A 22,464-nucleotide genomic window follows, 5' to 3' on the forward strand; every position below is an offset into this window, starting at 1 on the left:
TCATTTTATGTCCCTGCTCCGCTGCGTCGTATATCTGTCCGAATAAAGAGTTACAGTCCGACGGCGTACGTGCGCGGGGTTGTAAAAAATACAGATGCTGAATTAATTGACTGTGTGGCACTCGGCAGCTGATTGAGTTGATAATGGTGAGATCTGACCTTTTTCTAATTTCTAATTATGTGCATCTCGGCGGTGAGGAATACATGACTCTTATTCTAATGATAGCTTAATGCCGCTGGCCTTTTCATCCCTGCTTTGCCATCACCGATTTCCGGGGAATCAGTGGCATTAAAAGAAAAACCCACCCCCAAAATAACCAAAAAACTGCAAAAACAGTGCAAATATGGGAAAAGCGTCAGCTCAGAAGCGGATTGATATGTTGAGTCTTGAGTATTTCGCCCAAAATTCCCTCCAGTTAGCGCTTCACACCAATAGGAATGGTCCTTCTTCAGCATCACTTTAACCATCTCCTCTGTCTTGATGGAGGCCAACCACACCAAGTGATCTGAATGGCTTCTGGAGACATTCTGGGCACTGGATAGAATAAATACATACAAATATGTCCTAGAAATAGGGAAAATATACAAATATCAATATATCCAGTGCTGCACAGTCACACATGGGATCAGTGCAACTGCCAATGGCCAAATTTCACCTTGGCAGCAAGAGTTGCTCCAAAAAACCGGAACTGGTGCAGGGTCTTTTTAGGAAACCACCAAAAAACCCAGTGAAAACAATCTCTGTGGCCACATCTGCATTGACCATTTGCTGGAAATGTTATGTGTAGTAACAGATTTTTCTCACAAAAATGTTTGGATATGGGGCTTTTTCTGCTTCAGCTGGCTCCATCTCTCTCCTCTTCCTAGATCATTCCACCCCTTTTTATGTCATTTAAATGGTTTTTCTTGTGCACCTTAACATTTGATGCATGTTCAGTGCCAAAGTGAAATAATTCAAAAACTCTCTTTTTTTGGTTGCTTGTCGCAGAGCAATTTCTGTTCTTGGCTGTAAGACATTTGCAAAATGGGTTTAGTAATGTACAAACTGGTCTTTGCATGGCCTGAAATCTTTTTGGAGGGCTTTTCACAGGCTGCTAAGCCACTCTTGATTTAGGGATGTCACAAAACTCTCTTCTACAACTGAAATCGGGCATGAACCATGAGGGATTTAAATCCATCTTGAAGCTGCCTCTTGGTCTTTATAGGAAAGAGGCAGATCGGTTTTGCACTCGGATGTGTATTGTTTGGTTTTTTTTCCCCTTTCATGAGAGGTCACACCCTTGATATCTGTAATAGGCAGAAAAAGCTGTGTGGGAATTGCCTGATTTTGCTCCTTTTCTGGGATGGAAATCCCTCTGAAACATGGCCCAGGGGACACACAAACCCCTAGGGAAGGTGTTCCGCTCTTTGCATCATCAGAACTGGTCACCTCTTTTGACCTTAAAAATGTTCTTACTGGGTACACCACCATGGTGCCATGGACCTGTCTACCCACACACTTGCCCTGGAGACCATGAGGAGGCTTCTTGGATAAAATAATGGCATTTGGGAATGTTTCCTGAGGTCCATGCATAAGAAAAGCTCCATTCCACGCAGTCTTCTGAGGCACTTTCCAGCAGCAATAGGCACAGCATGAAATTTGTGCTGCTATGACAGGGAAGCCACAAAAACCAGTCCAAAGTGTCCCAAACCATTGATACGCATCACCCTTTTCAGATAAAGCTCTTATTTTGCTTTGTTTCTAGGACAAGATGGTCCCAGATAAGAACACGATGCAGAGATTGCAGATTTTGAGACACAAACCAGTCATCTATCTCGGCTGTTTCCAGAAAACACACTGAGCACATGGTATTTATGTGGGAAAATGAGGCACAGGGCAGGATTTTGTTCTCAGAGGGGATCTTATGGAAAAATTCTCAGAGAAGGTCCTGGAGAAGATCTCATATGGTCTACAGAGAACATTACAAGATCACAAACACTGCAAATGGAGCCCAAAGACACTGCCCAAGGTGGCAGATCTTCATCTTCACCCCTACCTTCTCCCTGACCCCCAAAAACCATCTGCCAAGCCCCAGCTGCCTCTACCAGGTTGTCCAGCTCAGGATCATCACTGAAGAAGGGTTTGTGCTCCTGCTCCTGCTGGTGGACGAAGTTCTCAATGTCGACGTCGAAGCTGGCCGAGGTGATGCACTCGGAGCCCTGCGTCGCCTGCTCACACTTCTCAAAGAGCAGAGTCAGCAGTGGGAACAGTGGATGCCTGCAGAGGACAAAGGAGAGCCCCCATAATGCAAACTGCTTTAGGTCCCAAGCCCATTTTTGCACCACACCACCTATCCATGCCTCCTGCAAGAGCCTGGTGGTTCAAACCTCACTTCCAAGCAGGAATTTCTCCCTCTTGACCTTTTCCAACAACAATACAAAGCCTGAATATTGCCAAATTCACTGTCTTCTCCACCAGGCAATGACCTCTCTTACATATGGGTGTTTTTCTTCATTGCACCAAAGCTGGCATTTCCAAAATGGTTTGTCTTCGGGATGGTTGCCTTGGAGCCATCTGCTGTCCCGGTGGCTTTGAATTTTTGGGAATCAACACCAGCACTTGATCATTGATGGTGATATTTTACCCCAAAATGGTTGGAGATGCTGGATGGGGATGAGCTGGTATTTCTACATGCCCACAGCATCCTATGGACTGATCCTGCTATGGGTGGTTTCTCCACCAAGAGGTCTCATTGTATCTCTGTGGAGAACATCCATGTCTCTCCATGAAGATGGGCTAAATCCCACTTCTGTCTTACCACAAGATGACTGTTAGAATACGAAGATTTGCAATTCTCCTTGCAAATCCACAATTTTCTCTAATTATTAGAAAACCAGTTTACAGCCCTTGAAAATCCACCATTTGCTCTAATGATGCTAAATGGATGCAGAATCACCTCCTGACCAGCAGGTTGAAGGAGGTGACTTTACCCCACTTGCAGCACTGGGTAGAAGGACATGGAGCTATTGAAGCAAGTCCAGAGGAGGCCACGAGGATGATCAGGGGCTGGAGCACCTCCTGTATGGAAACAGGCTGAGAACATTGTGGCTGTTCAGCCGGGAGAAGAGAGGCTGCGTGGAGACCTCAGAGCAGCTTCCAGTGTCTGAACAGGGATACAAGGATGCTAAAGAGGGACTCTTCATCAGGGACTGTAGTAATAGGACAACAGGTGATGGGTCCAAACTGAAACGGGAATTTCAGGTTAGATCTAAGGCAGAAGCTCTTCCCTGTGAGGGTGCTGAGGTACTGGCCCCCAGCTGTGGCTGCCCCATCCCTGGCAGTGCTCAAGGCCAGGTTGGACACAGGGGCTTGGAGCAAGCTGCTCTGGTGGAAGGTGTCCCTGCCTGTGGCAGGGGTTGGAGCTGGGTGAGCTTTTAGATCCCATCCAACACAAACCATGCCATGATTCTATGATTCTATAAAATGCAAATAAACATACAACACCAGAGCACATGGAAGAAAAGGGGACGAAGTCCATGAGTTAGTGCAACCCTCAATAAGCCACTCCAGTTGTGCAAAATTATAGTAAAAAAAAATAATGAAATAACATAAAATAAAATAAATCATATTTATGGAGTATTTCAGCAAAGAAATGCAAAATGCTTCTCCAGGGATGTTCTTCCCCAGTTATCCCAGAGCAATGGGAATTCCTCCACCATTTTATCTCCCAAAGATGCTCCAAAAGATGATTCTGAATCACTTTCCACTGGTCTTTTCTGAGCCAGAGTCAGACGAAGGGGTTAAACCCCTTGGCTAAGTCTTCATTTGCAGCCGCTAATACCGCAGCATATTATAGTTTAATCTGTCCTGATCCCGGTTTAATGCCAGGTTTGCCGAGGCTGGAGCAGAGAACGGGAAGGGAGGAAATAATTTCATACTTTGGGCAGCCCTGCCGGGGCTCAGCCGAGGGATATGAAAGGCAAATTCCAGGCGGCGGGAGGAATTATTGGGAATTAGGAACTGGCGGCTCAGTGGCAGGTGCCCACTGCCATTTCCAGAGCCAATTAGGAGCAAAGGCTCGGAATTACCCAAAGGATAGGGTTTTAATAGGGGAGTGATTGCAGCCTCAAGGCAATTTTTAGCCCCTTTGCTTTGAGGGGTTGCCCTGATCAAGGGGGGATGAAGACTGTTGCTGGCATCACCCTACACACTTCACTATTGGGGCAGTGCTGCTATGGACTGCCAGGAATGTCTTGGAATGTTGGCAGGGAAGAGGAAGAGGCATTTGGCTGAGGGGAAGATGGTTTGGTTTTCAGCAGGGAATAAAATAAAAAGGAAAGAAAAAGAAATAAGAGAAGAGAAAGGAAGGAAGGGAAAGGAAAAGAAATTATGAGAAAGGAATAAAGGGAAGGGAGGAGAAGGGACACCATGGGGCTTTGTAGGCAGAGATTATGGCATGGAAATGAAAAGTTGGAGCTCATTCTTGCTGTGAAATCTGTGAGGAAAAATAGACAGATATCCAGGAGGATTTCCCCCACCGTGGGGGTTCCGGAGGTGGAAAATCACCCCTCTGGCACAGTTTTGGGGCGGAAAAATCTGCTTTTGCTGACAAAAATTTGCTTTTCCTTTCTCCTTTTTTGGGGTTGCAATGGATGACCTTCGCAGGTCCCTTCCAACCCAAACTATTCCATAATTCTATGAAAATGGTTTTCCAAAAAAAATATCTCCTTTTCTTGCTGGCTTTTTTTTTTTTCTTGTGGCTTTTTTTTTTTTCCTTTTTGGGTTTGTTTTTTTTGTTGTTGTTGTTGTTGTTTTTCTGTTTTCCCATGGAATCCTCCAAATAAAAGGGCTGAATCAGCCCTGACATTTTCCTGCAGGAGAGAGGTCGTTTGCAGCCACTAATAAAAAGGATTCGACATGGGCTAATAAAGAGAAATGAATTCCTCTAATGGCCTCATTTCCCACCTTCACCAGGGCTCTGCCCCCGAGCTGGTGGCACCTTGGGCACATCACAACAGGCTTTAATTTTACCCAGCTTCAATATATCCAGTCCCCCCTTAAAAAAAATCCATAGAAAATAAACTTAATGAAAAGAAATTCAGCCCTTTCCAACTTGGAAAAGTCCGGTTTGCAGTGCTGGGGCGGTTTAAGCATCGGTTCCCACAGAAGAAGCCCACAATCCATTGGGAAGTGCCAGCTTGTTGCATAAAGTCAAGAAAATACTTCAGCTGGGGAAAACTGCAGCAGAAAAGTGCTGCTGGACCAGTCCCTGCTAAGATGCTCCTGCATCAAGCAGGGGGGGGGATGCTTGATTTTTTTCCCTTTTTTCCTCCTTTTTTATGGGTGATAAACCTCCCACTAGAGCATAACACCCAGCAGGGTGACTTGTCCCAGCTCTTTTTATATTTCCCATCACATTTTCCTGGTGATTTCCTTCCAGGTTGATCGACCGATGCCTTCTGCCTTGGTGCAATTATTGAAAATTAACAAAAATCATCATTTTAAGCACAGGATATGGCTTTGGGACGGCTAAAACAGAATTCCTGCCTGCTTTTGCTACTTAATTCCATATCCACAATCCTCATTAACTGCTGTATAGGTGAATATTCCAATTTTGCATGGCCTCATTGGGTCTTTTAGAGATAAAAATATATCTGGGAGGTACTTTTGGTTGATAGCCAAAAATCAGCACCCAGGTTTGGGCAGCCGAGTCCACACGTGGCATCAGCCAACATGTTTTTCCCTACTTTTCTGGGTGGGAAATAGGTCCAAATTATTCCCAGCATTTTTTGACCTTCAAATTGAGGTTGGGAAAACTCCAAAGGGTTGGGTTTTTTTTGTTTCATCAACCCATGAACACTGCAAAAATCCTTGCAGACGTGCAAAGAAAAGGAGTTTTTTCCTGAATGACCTCTTTTGCCTTGAGAAAATTATTTCTATCATTAGAAAAACATCTTAAGATCTGCTGCCAATGATCCTTCGTGTTTTCCTGGGAAACCAGTGGGGTTATTCCCATCTTTCCCTTTCAGATTTGTAATATCTGAATATTTGGAGGCTTTTCATTCACAAGCCCCTGTGGCCCTGGCCATTAACAGGGGGGTTAATCCTTAACCTTAAATCTTAATCGTAATTACAGTATACATTACTGTATACATTGTAATACTGTAAATAATTATCTATCACTTTAATAATTACATATTACTTATGTAATTATACTATTTACATAATTATGGTGTTACTTATTGCAATTATATGGTACTATTATATTACAATATTATATTAATATCTCCAAAGGGATATAAAAGGGGACCAGAGTGGTTCATACATTTCGCACCCATTGCTGCGGCACCCATAGGGATGCATGAGCTTCTATTTCAGATTAATAAGTGACTTTACCACTTCTGTGTGCTTTTACGGCTCAAAATCACATGGTTTTGCTGGAAAAAAAACAGTCTAATTTGAGTTTTTGGGGGGTGGGAGGAATATTTTGGGTGCAAGATGGTGGGAGATGCAAAACATGACAGGAGATAGGGGAAGATGCTGCAAAATGATGTCCATGAAGGACCTCATTAACTAAGTGTTAATATCAACAGTTACTACTGCTAAAAAGAAGCAAATTGCAAATCCCCCCATTCCTGTCTGTTAATTAATGCATTAGAATATTAGTGGATTAATAATGCATTAGAATAATGAAATGCATCACTGAAGCATCACTGAATCGATGCATTAACTGATGCATTAATTGCTGCATCGGCGAATCAACGCATTCATAATGCATTACAAAAATGGGTGCATTAATTAAATAAGGCATTAATTAAGGCCTTAATTAATGAATGCACACTGATAGTAGCTTGCATCACCTGTAGACAGCTCGCTTGTCGGCCTCCAGCTGCGCCTGGGGGTCGCCGGCCGCGGCAGGTACTGGTGCGTTGGGGGCTGCTGCTGGCGTGGCGAGATGCACGGGCTGAGCCTTGGTGGGCTGCTGGGCTGTGGCTGTCATCTGGGAGGGGAAAAAGAAAAGGGGAAGATAAAAAGGGAGAAAATCAAGTAAACCCGGGGTTTGTTGTGCTTTGCCACTGCGCTTTGCAGCCTTCTGTGGCGAGTTTGTGAAGTTTAGGGAGAGGCAGCACTGCGACGGGGCTCTGAGCAGGATGTGTTTGCATTTCGTCTAAGGCTGCTTTAGGTTTTCCCACTTTTCCCCCAATTTCTTACTTTGGAAAAACACAGGGAAAAGAACCAAACCAAACCCAACATCTTTATTGCAGCAGCAAAGCAGAGGCAGGGGGTAATTTATTAAGGGATGCTTTGCACAAGTCCCAGATTAAATCAGCTGCAAGGCTGCTGCTTGCCAAGGTTTTTTCAAAGCAGGTATTATTGTCTAGACACAAAATTACGTGAGCCTCTTCCAACTCGGAATGAGTCATTTCTGCACTGGGAGAAGCCAGCCAAAACCAAAATTCAACTTTTCATCCCTGTGCCCAAATCTTGGTCTTTACCCCAGTGCTGCCCCAGATCACTGATGGAATGGGAATTTCAGTCTGTCTGGGCTGGAAATCTCCAGCCAAGATTACATTTGCTTTGTGATAAATCATTTTTCTATCTAACTTTTTGTTTTTTGAGAAATTGCAAGTATTTTAGCTAAATACCTGCATTTACGATGCAAGCAGTGCGTGTGCTAGTAGTGCGCTTCCGTTCAGTATCCCCTCAAAACTCCCACCCGCATGTGTACAGGTTTGCACCTATTTAGAGACAATTTCCACTTAAAATTCACTATTGCATTAAAAAAAGCTGAATTACTTGCGGCTGGGCTGCAGATGGGTCTGATGAACACTGTGTGATGCATCACTTCATACTGTTAAGACTTGGTTAATAAAAGAAATCAGGGAGATAATTAATAGATTTGGGTTTGCACCCCCCCCCACATCCAGTTGCTTTAGTTTAAAATTTCAGTGAAAAATTAATGGAAAGTGGATGTTTCACCCGCTTTTGATGTCAAAATGCTGTAAAGAATTTAGCATCTGCCTGTTTTCACCGGTAAATCTGAGCTAGGCAGCAAAAGGAAGCCTCTGCTTCTTGCTGAATATTGTATATATAATGTATATCTTCGGCTAATAGATCATAGAATCATAGTTAGGGTTGGAAAAGATCTTAAGATCACCTAGTTTCAATCCCCTCATATTAATTTTTGTGTTTAGTTTTATATAAATAACAGATAAGATTTATATTTGGCTGGTATACTTCTAGACTAATTTCTGTGATTACTTATATGAAAATAAAATGGTAGGTTATATTTATATACACATATATTTACATACTACATATGTACATTATTGTATATATATACTACATACATGTACATATATATTATATATTGCATATTATACATATGATAAATATCATACACACCTACATAAATACGCGTATATATGTGTACACCCAGAGTCTTCTCCAGCCAAATCCACCCTGCTACTCAGGTTCTTGCCATGATAAAGCAGACTTCTCCCTCCCTTACAAGCTGTGTAAACCCAGGCTGGGCCAGCACCTCGACACCTTTTGCTTTCAAAATGTTTGACTTTAATATCTCCTGCCTGACCTTTCACTGCCGATAACTGCGCTTTTGGGTTTTAATCTCCTTTATTGTTCATAACGGCGAAGTTTGCCTCCTGCACCTGCAAATTCACCCTGCACTATTCAATTCCTAACTCTCCCAACCCAGAAACAGGTTTGATTTCCATCCCTATTCCCTTCCCAGTGAAAATTTGTGGTTCACTTCCTATTCCTACTCCAGCACTTTGGATTTCTCTTTTTTTTCCACCCATTTTCTAAGTAAACCAAATTGCAAGTGGATTTTGAGATCTTCTGGCCATGACATTGAATATTTCTCCATCCTCTTTCTCTTTTTTCACCTTTTTTTCTCCCTACTATTTTCCTTTAAAACAACTTATCCTAGGGGAGAAATGGCTTTTCTCCCCTCTTTTTTTCCTGTTTTATTCTTTTTCCCCTTGACACACTCAGGATGCCAAAGCTCTTTTTGCATCCTGCCCCCCAAATCCTGCCAAGTTGGCCGATTCCAGCCAAGTCTGCAACTAATTGGGCTATTACCCAAAAAACAAAAAGCCTCCTCTGCGGCTGTTTCAAAGCCATTACCTCACCTTGGGCTAAAGAAAATAATAAAAAATAAATAAAATAATCCCAAGTCAGTGGAAAATTAGGTGAGAAGATACTTGGATGTGAGTATTTGCAGCCAGATAGGGATGCTGGGCAGGGAGGGAAGCAAAAATGCAGCCAAAAATGGCTTTACAGGGAGCAGGTGGGGAAGGGAAAGCAGGAAAAAGGCAGCAGGCTTCTGGCTCGGGAGCGTGTATGTTTTGGCAGTGGGAAAATAGGGAAATATAGGGGAAAAGGGGCTGGATTTGGGTAGGAAAGTTGCAGGCATTGGAAAAAAAACACAGATGGGGGTATGATGGTGAGGATGAGGATGATTATTTGAACCCATCACCCCTTGTCGTATCACTACAGTCCCTGATGAAGGCCCCTTTCCAGCATCCCTGTAGCCCCCTTCAGACACTGGAAGCTGCTCCGAGGTCTCCACGCAGCTTCTCTTCTCCAGGCTGAACAGCCCCAGTGTTCTCGGCTTGTCAGTTTTAAAGCCTGATCTATATTATATTCCTGTTTTTACCCTTCTTCAGGAAGAAAATCCTTTACTGGTGTTAGCAGCTCCTCACCAGGTGATGTGGGGGCTTCCTGCAGGTTTAAATGTGATAATCCCTCTTGCTTTAGGATTGTTTTGAAGTTGAAGACTACGGACTCTCTACATCTAGAGAGCAATGACAGTCAAGGTCTTCAGGGCAGGAAAACCTCCTCAGTCAGCAATATTTAACCTATCCTATCCCTTAGCATTTCAGGGTGAAAACTTCAACACATATGCTGAAAACAGTGGTTCTGACCCCAAAAATGTTCTGAGAACACCAGGAGCTGGGGGGGGAAAGGGTTTGACAGATCCTATAGAAAAATCAGTACCTCCAGCCCAGTTTTCACCTATGGCTTTTCTAGAAACAATATTTTTTATAATTAGAAAGGAAATTCTATTTTTAGATCATTTTTATATCCATTTTTTGTCCCTGGAAAGCACACTGGGGGGAGCGCAAAGCTGGTTTTATCACTTTCTGTGTTGAAACTGCTGAAAAATCAACATTTCCATCCAATTCTTATAAGTACGTTTATAGAATAAGTAAAAAAGTAAATTTTTTTTCTTCTTTTTTTTTTTTTTTTTAATTTTCCACTTTTGACCCTGATGTAACCACCTAAAACACCCTTTTTAGGGGAGGGCAGATCTGCTTTCATCACCTTCCATACTGAAAATGCCTATTTTTAAACCAACCTCTTTTTGCTAACTCTGACAATGAAATAGCTTGAGACTTTGAGTTTTTTCCTGTTCATTTACCATGGAAAATATGTGAATTTTATGCATATTCTTTAATTTTCAACCGGAGTTATGCAGTGAGCGCAATCATGCTCAGTATAAATGATGCTTCGTGTTACCCCCCCTGTTAGCAGAACCAGGTGATTATTAAAGCATTATTTTCCTTCCAAGAGGCAGCTTTTCCCTTAATTTCTGCTTCATTTTTGCACATTTCTGACAGTGAGGGACAGCCTCTGTAGTAAAATACTAACACAAAGCTCTCCCAAACCCCTTTTTTAAGCACTTTTCTTCCCAAAACTCTCCCCCATCATTGAGGAGAGGAAATCTGTGCAATTTGCTTTTCCAAACCCTAGAAATCCCAAATTTTCACGCAAAAGGCTCACAGCAGTGACAGCGTTGAATCAAAACCAGCAACTCCTGGCTGCAGCTTTTCCTCCAAACCCACTTAAACTGAAAGAAAAACACTTGAGCAGCCCCCAAGATGGGGGGGAGAAAAGGAAGGATTTAGTTCATGATGCTCCTGAGAGTCCCCAAAATTCAATGTATTAGAAAGGGGGGCAGATAAGGGATAGGGATGAGGAAAGTAGAGGGGATGTCTCCATAGGATGCTGCAGAAAATCTCAGCTATTTTAGTCCTTTAAATTGCCCATTAGGACTAAACTGGCGTCGTGGCTCCCCGCTGCGTGTTTCGACACGGAGAAGAGAAAAACACTAGGGAAAAAAAAAGCCCTTCTCAGAGCAGAGCAGAGCAGTGAAGCGAGCAAATGATGACACCAAAGTTGGAGGAGCCATAAAAACCCCACCGAGGTGTCGTTTGTGAGAAGTGACCTTTTCCCACCAAAGGAGACGAGCGGAAAGGAGACCCGGGGGGATGTAAAAGTCAATTTATTTATTTTAGCTTGCAGAGAACAGGCTTGATTTTGATGGTTTATTTCCTAAGAGGGGAGATTTTGGAGCTTTTGCAGCTGAGATATGTAGAAAATGGGGGGGAAACTCAACATTTCCCATAGGACCCACCCAAAAAGCTGTTTTGAATGGGGGGCAGATGCAGCGCTCAATCCAGGTTTTCCAAGAAGACCCCAAAATAAGCCAGAAATGGGCAAAAAAACACATACAGTTTGACCAAAACACCTTCAATCTTAGAGACTGTGTTGGAGGGCTTTTAATTTTTGCCACTCTGAAATGAACATTTTGGGGTGAAATACTTTGTTATGGTTATTATTAGGAAGGGACAGTAATGACTGCAGGAGCTGGGGGTCACTAGAGGTCTGCAGGAGACCATGGGGGCTCAGGGACACTCACCTGTGGGGTGTCTTGGTAGGGAGGAGGGGGCACTGTCTGGGTGGCCATCATCGTCAGAGCCGGTGCCGGGGAGACATGGTGCATCCTGGGTGGGAGTCACATCGAGAACCTGCAGGCAGGAGAAATGCTGCTGGATTAAGGGGGATCCCCCCTGAAAAGGAAAAACCAAAAGGATAGAAAGGAGAAGTGATGCTCCTCACACAAGCTCCACCACCCAGCCCCTAGAAGAAATCCTTCTAGGTTCTTCTGTGACTGTTATCATAATTTGATGATTGTTAGAGATTTGTGGTTTTGAATAAGGAATGAATTGAGGGTGAAACAAAGAGGATCACTGGCAAGGAGATCTTAGCTGGAGAGCAGTCAGGCAAGGGCTCTTGGAGATGATGGCTGCATGGACGCATGATGGATGTGATGGTGATTGAGATGATCAGTGAACGTTGTATTATTTTTCCCCCCCTGTGAACCCTGGTGCACCCAGGGCATTTTCTTTATACCCCTTATGCCTATAGCAGCAATGCCTAAATGGGGATTTCCATCCCTTTTCCAGTTATTCCTCCTTTCTGGAAGTAGGAAGACAAGTCATAAATGCAAAATTTTCCATTTTCTGAAATTACACATCAAAAACCTCACTCAAATTCCGTATCTCTTTGCCTCTGGCCACCATGGAGTCACATCTTCAAGCACTGAGTGCTTAATCCAGAAGGGACAGTGAATATCAGTTGACCAACCCAGTTGACTCCTATGTTTCACTGAGCAACCCCATGGTGACTGAATGCACAAGATATTGCATCGATGTGATTAAAATAATGATTTTTGCTCTTTCCCCAACAGCAAAACAGCAGGAAGCAAAATTATCTGCTCCTGAGTGAACCTGTGGAGTAAAATCTTTGGTGTCCAATGTCAAAACTTGGCTCACAGCTACAGGCACGTCCTCGAGGGGGAACACCAAGGGGAAAACCTCCCCACCAGAAACAGCTGCAGCCGGAGAAAAGCAGAATTTAGCACTGCAGCGGTCTAGACATCTCAGTGGGAAGCTGAGAAAAATAAGGCATTGCTATTTTGGGGAACAAAAAGTCCTGCTTGTTATCTATTGTTCATGCCAGGATTGAGCCTACCTTTAGCACACGGCGATTTATTGGGGTGTGAGCTTTTTGGTCAAATCTATTCCCAGAAGGTGGCAGTCCAGAGCCCAATTTAATTGCCAAATATTATCTGAGCTGCTACAATCAAGGCTTTATGGGCGTTGATTTGTTTGGAGAACAGGACTTATAGCAAAATGTAAGGGAAAAAAGGGATAAAATGAGAGACAGCTGTTGCCAATAGCGGTATATTTATTTGGGGGGAAACAAATGCACTTGGGTGCCATAAATATCCTGGGAAGCGCCTGGTACCCGCAGGAAAAGCTGGACGGGTATTTCACGTGGGAGCCCCTGGCCATGAATCTCCGGATAACGGTGCAAAGCTGTCAGCCCCGTGGATTTATCACCAGCCGAATGCACAGAAGGGTCTAAAGCTGCTATTTTATGCATTAATCCTTTCTTATTTTTATATATATTTTATGCATTAATGCTCTCTTTCTTTCCAGTCTCACCCCCCCCCCCCTTTAAATCAATTTAGCTGTATGAGCTCTTGACCATAGGCATCCAGATGACGAAAGGAGAAGAGCATCACCAAACCCCTGCCAATCCCCTGCAGATCAGCTTGAGGCAGTGATCAACTCTTGGGCAAAGAGTGAAATTTGAGGGACTGGGGGTCACCAAGGACATGAATTTCATACAACTCCCAAGGTGTTTGCACAGAGGAAAGAAATGGTGAGCAACAAAGCCCATAAAGGCTCTCTCATTTCCGGAAGCAGTTTTGGCAGCGACCTGAGATCAAAGCAACCTAAATTTCCTTATGAAATAAAATTATTTCACCTATCACTGAAATATTGCCATTCAGTTAGAAACATATTTCCTGAAGAGCATGCATCTACCTGAAAGAGTCTCAGATTTATAGGCTGCGCTTCTTTTTGCCAGCAATATATTACATGCTCTTTCAAATAAAAATAACTAAAGACTAAGTTGAGAGTTGGGGGGTTTTTATAGCGTGGTCACTGATGCCCTAAAACATTTCAAAAATCCAAGTCCACAACATCCCAGGTGAATTTGACCTCCTTGATTCATAAAACAGCTGGAAAACAGTACTAGAAGTAGGACTCAATGCAGAAAACCCCACATTGTTGGACTCTGCATTACCATTTTTAGCAGATATTAATATTAGCTTTGCAAGGTGCAACTCGTGTTTCTAAATCAATGGGGATCATTTTTTCTAGCTCATTCAGCAGCTTCTTCCCTCCAGCAAAACATGCAATTGATAACGGAGGACTCAACATGAGAAATCAGAAAATCGGCTTTTCAGGCATTTCTTCTTCCTACCCAAAGTTTCAAAGTTATTAGATATACTTGAGGATGTCTTCCACCCATGGGAAGGTATTTGTCTCTGTTAAGGGAATTCTGTCTTTTCTAAAAGGTATTTTGAAGAGAGGATGCTTTGGGATTTGCACTGATGCCGTGTTAGCCATGCTCCGTCCACAGTGGGCTCTTCACAGAGGCTTTTGCATGCTGGCATTTATGATATATATTCATCTAAGTTGAAATGAAGAAATATAGCTGAGGGGGAAAGGATGGGCACCTCCAGAGGACCATACATCTTGGTCTGAAACGCCAGCAAAGACAGGTTCACCCTTGGCGGGTGATGCTAAGTCTTCCCTAGCCATAAAGTGAATCAAGAGCAACCCTCTTGCTCTTGAAAGTCTCATTTCCATTCACCAACCTTCAAACTTCTTCGTATTTTCACTTAAATCCACCTGTGAGGCTGACAGATGAACCCCAGGTTCTCATAAGCTATAACCCTGTTATGCCACCACCTCATGAAAAATAAAATAAATGATGTCAAATGGTTGAAAATGGGGAAGAATCCCAGATTTCAAGACATCACCCATCCTTGGCCATGCCTCATGGTTAAGGTTGCTTCCAAGCAGGCTCATGTGATGCCTCATCTGAGGATTCCAGGAGCCCCTGTGCAAGAAATACCAGCGTACCACCAAATATTATTAATCAGTTTTAGGAATATTTGGTACCCAAATTTCCTCTATCCAAACCCAGGAGGTTTTTTGCACTGGGAGCATCCTTTGCTCTCACCCAAGATGCTGGCTGCCTAAATGCTGATCATTGAATCCTTCCCAGCATCCGTCAAGTTATCAGAGCAACCCTCTTTCCTACTTTTTCTCCTAAAAAAAAAGCCCTTGGTCAATGCATAAACATCTCTCTTGGGTGCAGGGTGAGAACGGCATTTATTTCATTAACATTTGCATTTATTAATTTAATATTTTAAAATCCTCCTCCCAGCTTTAGCTCCAGAGAAAGAGGGGACCTGCTACTGCAAATGTCTTATGAGAACAACAATTACCGCTAAATATTTCTCTTCTCTCCGAAGATCCCCATCCCTAAAGGGCTCCAGGGATATCTCTGCAACATAAACAGGAGAATAAAACCTGCAAGAGCCAGTCAGAGCTTTAGTAGACAAGGTTAATGTACCTTGAACAGCAGCATTAAACAACTTTGTTCTTTAAGTGGAGAGCTGAAATACCTACTACATACAGTGTTATTTTTATAGAGGAAGACCATTAAAGCACCTTCCAAAACAAACTGGTGCAGCAAAACATCAAAGAAGCTTCTTCAAAGTAACCTGAAAATACTTGCATTTTGTGCAATCCAGCCCCTGGCCCAACGAAAGTTCCCAGAAGAGCAAATTGTGAATCTTTTCAGAGGGCAAAGCAAAAAGCTTTGAAGTGAAACGTAGCTGAGGAACCCAAAAAATGTGCAAACTTCCTCTTGTCCAGGAAAAGTTTCTGATAGCCTTGAGAGGGATTGCAAAAAAATTAATTTTCCATCAGTTATTCGCTGCAAGCAATGAACTGTGAATAATTTATGATCAAAATCCTGCCTGATCCTTTCAAACCTTGCCTTGCGCTTGCCATTTTCCAACTCAACCTCCTGATCCTATGAGAGAAGAGCCATCAAGCACCCACATTTCCATCATTAAACACCAAATCTCAGTCCCTCTGAAGTTCTGCAATGGGAATGTCCCATCCCCAGGGTCCCAGCCAGGTTCAGAGAAGCTTCTTGAAGGACTAAGAAAATGATAGTAAATAAACACGATGAGTTTTAGAGAGATGGGCTAGCAGGAGAAGCTTAAGTATGGGTCTAAGATGAATGAGGTGATGGGAAAATGGGAGATTCGTGGGTTTTAAGCATCATTTGTCCCACTAGCAAAGGTAATGTCAGAGCTGTTGCTTTGAGGATGGGCAGCCAAGAAGGATCACAGTCAAAACCAGGCTTGCTCAGCAACAATTAAACCATCAGCCACATTTTTCCAACCCAGACTGGTAACTGCAGTCCAACTTCTCAGGTAGCTCAAGTATTGCAAAGTGCGAATCAGATCAACACCAATGCAAAACCCACCTGTAACCTCAAAGTAGGCATTGAGACTGACGATTCCAGCAAAGATCCCACCACAAACTTCACAATGACTTTTTGCAGCCGTTGCTGCAGCCCATAAACACCTCGTGGGCAACACTACAATTTGTAATAATGCCTTTTGGGGTTGTTTATTTTGCAAATTAAAGCTCACAGGCTTCATCATGCCAATCTCCAGCACTGCAAAAGTCATTGCGCTATGTAAACACGAATAGAAACCTGGATTTGGGTGGGCTTGAAAAGATTGGTCTAAATGGAAACCTGGGGTTTTGGTGGGCTGACAGAAACTGGGCTAACCCAACTGCAGAAACACAGACAAGATGTGCATGGAAGCATGCAACGATTTACCCACCCATGGGAAAGCCCGGAAAACAGAGCAATGCTGCAGCACACCTAATAAAACCCTCTCCTCCCTTAAATCTGCCTCGTTTCTTGCTATATCCCGCTATCACACTTGCAAATTTTCCCTTTGGGAGAGGGAAAGAATTCCCTTTGGAGCCGGCTGTTTTCCTCTTTCCCATATGGCAGATAAATCAGAGCTCTCGACTTGCTGAGTTTTCACTTCACATCCCTCTTTTGCAGCTCTCTGGCTCCTCCCGGTCTTACCTCATGCCTGAATTTCCTTTGAAAATGCAAAATTCCCAAGGAGAAATGACTCTACAAACCAGAAGACAAAAATAAGGTTTTCCTTGAGGCCTGCCAGGCTTCCTGGTATTGGCAGAGAGTTGCTCCCATCCAAGCCCTGAGCCAAGAAGCCAAGGATTCCGACGTGAGCCTCTAGATTAATTGCCTCAATTTAAACATCTTTCATTTGCCCATTTGAAAGCAATTTTTTTGCTGTATTTCCAGCTTGCATGACAAAAGAGAGGTTTGAGATGTGACACAGTGATTTATACAAGCTCCATCAAGCTGGGGAGTTACAGATAGTCCTGAGCTCCTTTAATTACACTTAATTACACTGTCTTCTCCATTTACTCTGAATGGTAGACCTTAAGATATGTTCAGCCTTGTCTTAACTCAACAAAATGAGGCAACTGGAGACAAAAAAGGGACTGGGAAGTGTTTATGGGATGAGGCAGATGTGCCAAATGTTTTTGCAACTTCGCAGGGACAAAAGGCACAGCCTGGCCTCAACGGTGCATCTCTGTGGAAATAAGGACTTCAGGAGGAGGAAAGCTGAAACAGTTTTGTGCCTAGAAAATGGGAGGACCCATTTACAATGTGGAAAATGTCAAGAGGAACCAGGTTATTTCTTAGAAGATATCTTCAGGATAGATAATTTCTAATATTAACCACTCAGAGCAATGCCAGCCTTCTGAAAAAGAACCTTCCAGAAGATAATTAGGTGGACATCCATCATCACATCTTTCTGTGCCTTTAGTGGGAGGTGTCTGGACTTTGTTGAATGGGTTGGGTTTGTTCTTCTTGCTGGAGATGATGCCCAGGCCAGGCTGTGCTTGTGTCCCCCACAGACATGTGCTCATTTTCTCCACAGGCTCCAGTTTCCCCCAAGGGGAACAACTCAACATGACTGAAGTACATCACAGAGCACCAAGCCCTTCCATGCATGCACCAAGCAGCTCACATCAAAATACTGATTGAAAAGAGGGCATCAAGGCAGGCCTGATCTCCCCAAAAACAGGCCCTTGTGATGGCTCCAAAGCCCCACAAACCCACCAGAGAAGTCTTTTCAAAGTGAACCCAGCCTCTGCCTTTAGTAGAAAGAGGCAAATCCAGCCTAATGAGAAACTAAGCTGCTTCATCACATCCTTAATCTTGAGGGTTTTGGCCAAGGGAAGGTCACAGGCAAGAACCAGGGCTGAAAGGGCAGCCTGGGGGAAATAATCCTGCAATAATCCTGCTATTGAGGCTTTTCTGCACTGTAGACCAAATGGAGCTCTTGGGTTTTCCCCTGAGATGCACCCACCCTAAGTATTCCCAGTTTAGGAAGAAGTCAGGCACTTATTCAGGATATTGAAGGTGGATTTCTCTTTACTCTTTTAGGAGGGAAGTTGCAGCCAATGAGGTTTAATTTTCTTTGTCACCTGCTGGGTGCCTACAGTTTTGGCACAGATGAAGACATTTGTCACTCTGACAGGCCCTAATTTTAGCCATTGGGGTTGAGTAAAGGACTATGAGACCCTTGGTTTCGTGTAGATCTTATTTTAAGCTCTGTGTTTCAGTTATTTTTAGCTGGTGACCATTTCTCCACATCCTACTGATGTGCCAAAAGTTTGCAGTGATAACAGCCCATATTTCAGGGTATTTGTACAAAAATATATCTGTGTTTTCCTCCAGGCTGGCTACGGCTTGTAGGGCTCTTAACAACATGTTATCAACACTTGAGCTTTAAATCAAGACTCCCTACACAGCAAAAAAAAAGTATAAATCTCCCCCAAATGCTTAGTGTATCTAGGGAAGGCATGATATAAATTGGGTGTACCAGAAAAGAGCATAAATTCCCCCAAATAAAGCCCCACGGAGGTCAGGACTCACCACATCCTGCTCAATTAATATATTAAATTACTTTTAGTCAGGCATTAAAAGAGGCTTCCCAGAGAAGAGGTGGAATCACTGTCTCTGGAAGTGTTCAAAACACATGCAGATGAGGCCCTTAGTGACATGGCTTAGCGGTGGCCTTGGAAGTCATGGGGTAAAGGTGTGGACTTGAAGATCTTAAAGTTCTTTTCCAACCTAGTTGATTCTGTGATTCTATGATTCTATATATAGAATTGCCGAATACATACAAACCAAAGCAGCCTTACCGTTTGGGGGGTGCTCAGGGAGCTGCAAGTGTGTTCCTGCCGCCCAAAAAATGAGATCTTCTGGGTAGGGATCACAACCTGGGAAAGCAAAGGATGGAATATGTAAGTATTGAGAGAAATGGTGAAATGAGAGGGTGAAATATTAAGCAGAGAATGCAGCTTTCTGCACTATGGATGGTCTTCTGGCAGTGGCAGGAAAACCATGGTGGGCAATGCATTGTTTGCAGGATAGTGAGGAAAATAGGAGGAATCAAGGAAAACATAGGTGGGAATATCCCCTTGAAGGTGAAAGCACCGCTGATGGCTGAGCTAAGTCAGACTGCAGGGTTTTGTCTGGGCAGATGTGAACATCTCTAAGGAAGGATAACTAATAAATTAGATTTTTAGAGGTCGAACCGAGATGGGTCCAGAAAACAGAGGTGTGCTTGTGGCCGGTCTATCCGCAAAGGATGAAGGGCGATGTGGTCCCGTCCTGTCCTTTTGTGTTCCTGGGGGGTGGTGAATCCCCAGCACAGGATCTCACTGAGGGTTACTGGTACAATCCGGGTCTGAAAAGGAGAGAAAAGGGGAAAAGCAATGAAACAGCATTGCTGTTGGCTGCACCATGAGTTCACATCAGCTGTTGCCATCCCCCTGGTTAGTTACAATCTTCATTTGAGTGTAAATGTGCTTTTACACTCGAGCTCAGATGGTGCAAAATTAGGGAAGAGCCAGTAAGCCAAAACCAATGGAGCCCCCAACTGTTATTTAGTAAGGAAAAGTCCACACAGGTGTCAGAGATGATTGTGCTTCTACCAAGGACCTGGCCTTTACAGAGGCTGAGGTTGGGATTTAAGCAGATCCAGTGTCAAAATGAAGATGGGATGAGCAAGGATCAGCACAGCTGTGGGGGTGTTTTGTGTTTGACTGAAATAAAAAATGAAAGATAGAAAATCCCCCAGATCTCTGAATACACATCAAATCTGGCGAGCCCTGCTGATCTCCAATATCCATTTGATAAACTTCCCTCCATATACATCATCCACAGATATTACCTCTATGTTACACGATAAGCATCACCTGAGATCTCTGATATATGTCCATCTACTTTGGTATACATCACCTGGTAGAGAACTCCTTAGATCTCTAAGATATGTGTGATATACGTCCCTTGATACACACAATCTCTGTGGTGCTCTCAGATCTTCAGTATACATCTGATATATCTACCTTGATACAAATCACCTCTAGACAGCTCCTCACCAATACACATCTGACACATACATCCCTGATAAATGTCAGCTGTCTGGAGCATCTCAAATCTCCATTATATATCTGATACATCTAGCATGAACACATCACCTCTAGAGACCTCCTCAGTTCTTCAATATACATCCAATATATCTACCTTGATACATGTAACTTTGCACAAACCTCCTCAGATTGATTATATATGTCTGGTATACATAAATATACATGATCTGCTGAGCTGCTCAGATTCGAATGTACATCTGATATATGCACCTCCAGATATACATCACCTCCAGAGAGCTCCTCAGGTCTTCAATATACATGCGATATATCTACCATGACATACACCACCTCCAGACAGCTTCTCAGATCTCCAAGGTATACCTGAAGGATGCATCTCTGCTATATGTCGCCTGCAGAGAGCTACACCTCTGGGTGTATGGGAGGTCCATGAGAACCATTTTCCCTGGTTTTAATTCCACCCCAAACCACTTGCAGTAATACCACTAGCACTTTTTGGTGCCCTCCCAGCCTGTGTCCACCATTGCAACCAGGAGTATGGGTCCAAAAGACAGAGGTATATGAGGAAGCTTGTAAAGAGCGACTACTGGAAATCTGGACATCCCTAAGGCCATTGCCCAAGGAGAGAGATGAAAGCAAGTGGGTGATTTCAAGCAAAATAGGGCAGAAATCCCCAAACATGGAAAACTTGATGAAAGGGGCAAAAGGCCAAGGTACCTCTTGACTTCTCGGGCAAGCGTAGGTCCTGCCAAGAGGTTTAGAGATCTAATCTGGGTTTACACTAAGTGCTCAGGAGGGGCTTGAGTCCAGAACTCTTCCACTGCAACAGCAGCTGAACTATGAAGCATATTTATGATCAAGAATAAAAAACACCTATGGGTTCGTGTCTTGGAGGATCTTGCAGAGGCTGACACCAAATACACATTGAGGACCTGGGATTTGATTTGCACTGGATTTGTCCTGACAAAGTGATGAAAAAAATCATAAATTGCAGTAATCCTTTGTAAAGACTTTACCATCCTGTGGGAAAGACTATAGTTATCTGGGCTCACCGTGTGAGCAAAGCGTAGTACTGGGGGAAAAGGAACAGATAAATAAGACTCTGCCAGTGCCAGAAGAACTCTGGTAGACTGATTTTCCCCCTTGGAGGTCATCAGGGCCAAGGTCTTACATGCTGCATGCATGTAGGACAAAAGTACAGGCTTATGCAGCTTTTGCACAAAAGATGCCATTTTTGTCCCCATCACAAAGAGCACCACAAGCCAACCCCACCAGGGACATCTCCCTGAATACTCTTGCAGAGGGAGAGAAGCCTTTTTGAGCCAGCACAGACTTCCACCGACTTCAAAAGACATCCTTTGAAGTTTAGCAGAGGCCTTTGAAGTCCTCCTGATGCAAAAGGGAATGGAGGAGATGCCTTCTTCAAGATGTTCCACTGTGGGCGACGCAAGCCAGCAAGATACACGGTGTCCCAGGCACTCATGGTTACATGGAACAGATGCCCCAGAGTCATAAATGAGACATCAAACCCCTCAAACACCCTAATCAATCCCAAAAAATGCCCTAAATCCTCATCTACTTGACCTGAATAACACCCAACAGCACAGATAGGAACCTCAGCCTGTACCCACACTGCAAAAAGCCAAGGGCATCCCTGTTAATAAAGATTTAATCAAGTGTAAGCAAATGCTAATAAAGTTGGCTTTTAGCAAAACAAAATCCAAGATCTTTGATAAAGGGCTAGGATTTTAAACCAAGCAGGCTTTTCCCAGCGTGTCACCTTGTTTCCAACATGAGCAGATGACGTTTCCAACCTCATCATCACAATAAATGTCTAATTGTGATAATTCTTTAACAATTTTGATGCCAGATCCTCTGCCACAAATGGTGACATGTCCAGTAACACTGATGGGTTTTGCTGAATTATCGTTATACCCCACACTGCAGCCAGGAGCAAGCCCTTTCTTGCTCAGCAAGGGTGAAAAGCCTTCCAGTATCTGAAGGGGGCCTACAAGGATGCTGGAGAGGGACTCTTCATCAGGGACTGTAATGACAGGACAAGGGGCGATGGGTTCAAACTGGAACAGCGGAAGTTCAAGTTAGATATAAGGGAGAAATTCTTCCCTGTGAGGGTGCTGAGGTGCTGGCACAGGGTGCCCAGAGAAGCTGTGGCTGCCCCATCCCTGGCAGTGTTTAAGGCCAAGTTGGACAGAGACTTGGGTGA

At 43.6% G+C, this 22,464-nt stretch overlaps 1 protein-coding gene across 2 annotated transcripts in view; it reads right to left on the minus strand.

The window, feature by feature from the left end:
• PKNOX2 (PBX/knotted 1 homeobox 2) overlaps positions 1-22,464 on the minus strand; it is a 76,301-nt gene that overhangs the window by 12,767 nt on the left and 41,070 nt on the right. Inside the window, exons 2-6 of one of the 2 annotated variants that reach the window (XM_061368404.1) lie at positions 19,386-19,537; positions 18,990-19,067; positions 11,705-11,813; positions 6,840-6,979; positions 2,085-2,256 (exon numbers count right to left, since the gene is read on the minus strand). In XM_061368404.1, the coding sequence (XP_061224388.1) occupies positions 2,085-2,256; positions 6,840-6,979; positions 11,705-11,788 (396 nt within the window). In that variant the 5' untranslated portion in view covers positions 11,789-11,813; positions 18,990-19,067; positions 19,386-19,537. Of the gene's footprint in view, positions 1-2,084; positions 2,257-6,839; positions 6,980-11,704; positions 11,814-15,154; positions 15,303-18,989; positions 19,068-19,385; positions 19,538-22,464 lie in introns of those variants that run through there. The other variant, XM_061368405.1, reaches the window with a different exon arrangement.

This window comes from Neopsephotus bourkii, unplaced genomic scaffold, assembly GCF_033783945.1.
Source record: "Neopsephotus bourkii isolate Nb327-2 ecotype Australia unplaced genomic scaffold, CSIRO-AGI_Nbou_v1 NB_1433, whole genome shotgun sequence".
Taxonomy (NCBI): domain Eukaryota; kingdom Metazoa; phylum Chordata; class Aves; order Psittaciformes; family Psittacidae; genus Neopsephotus; species Neopsephotus bourkii.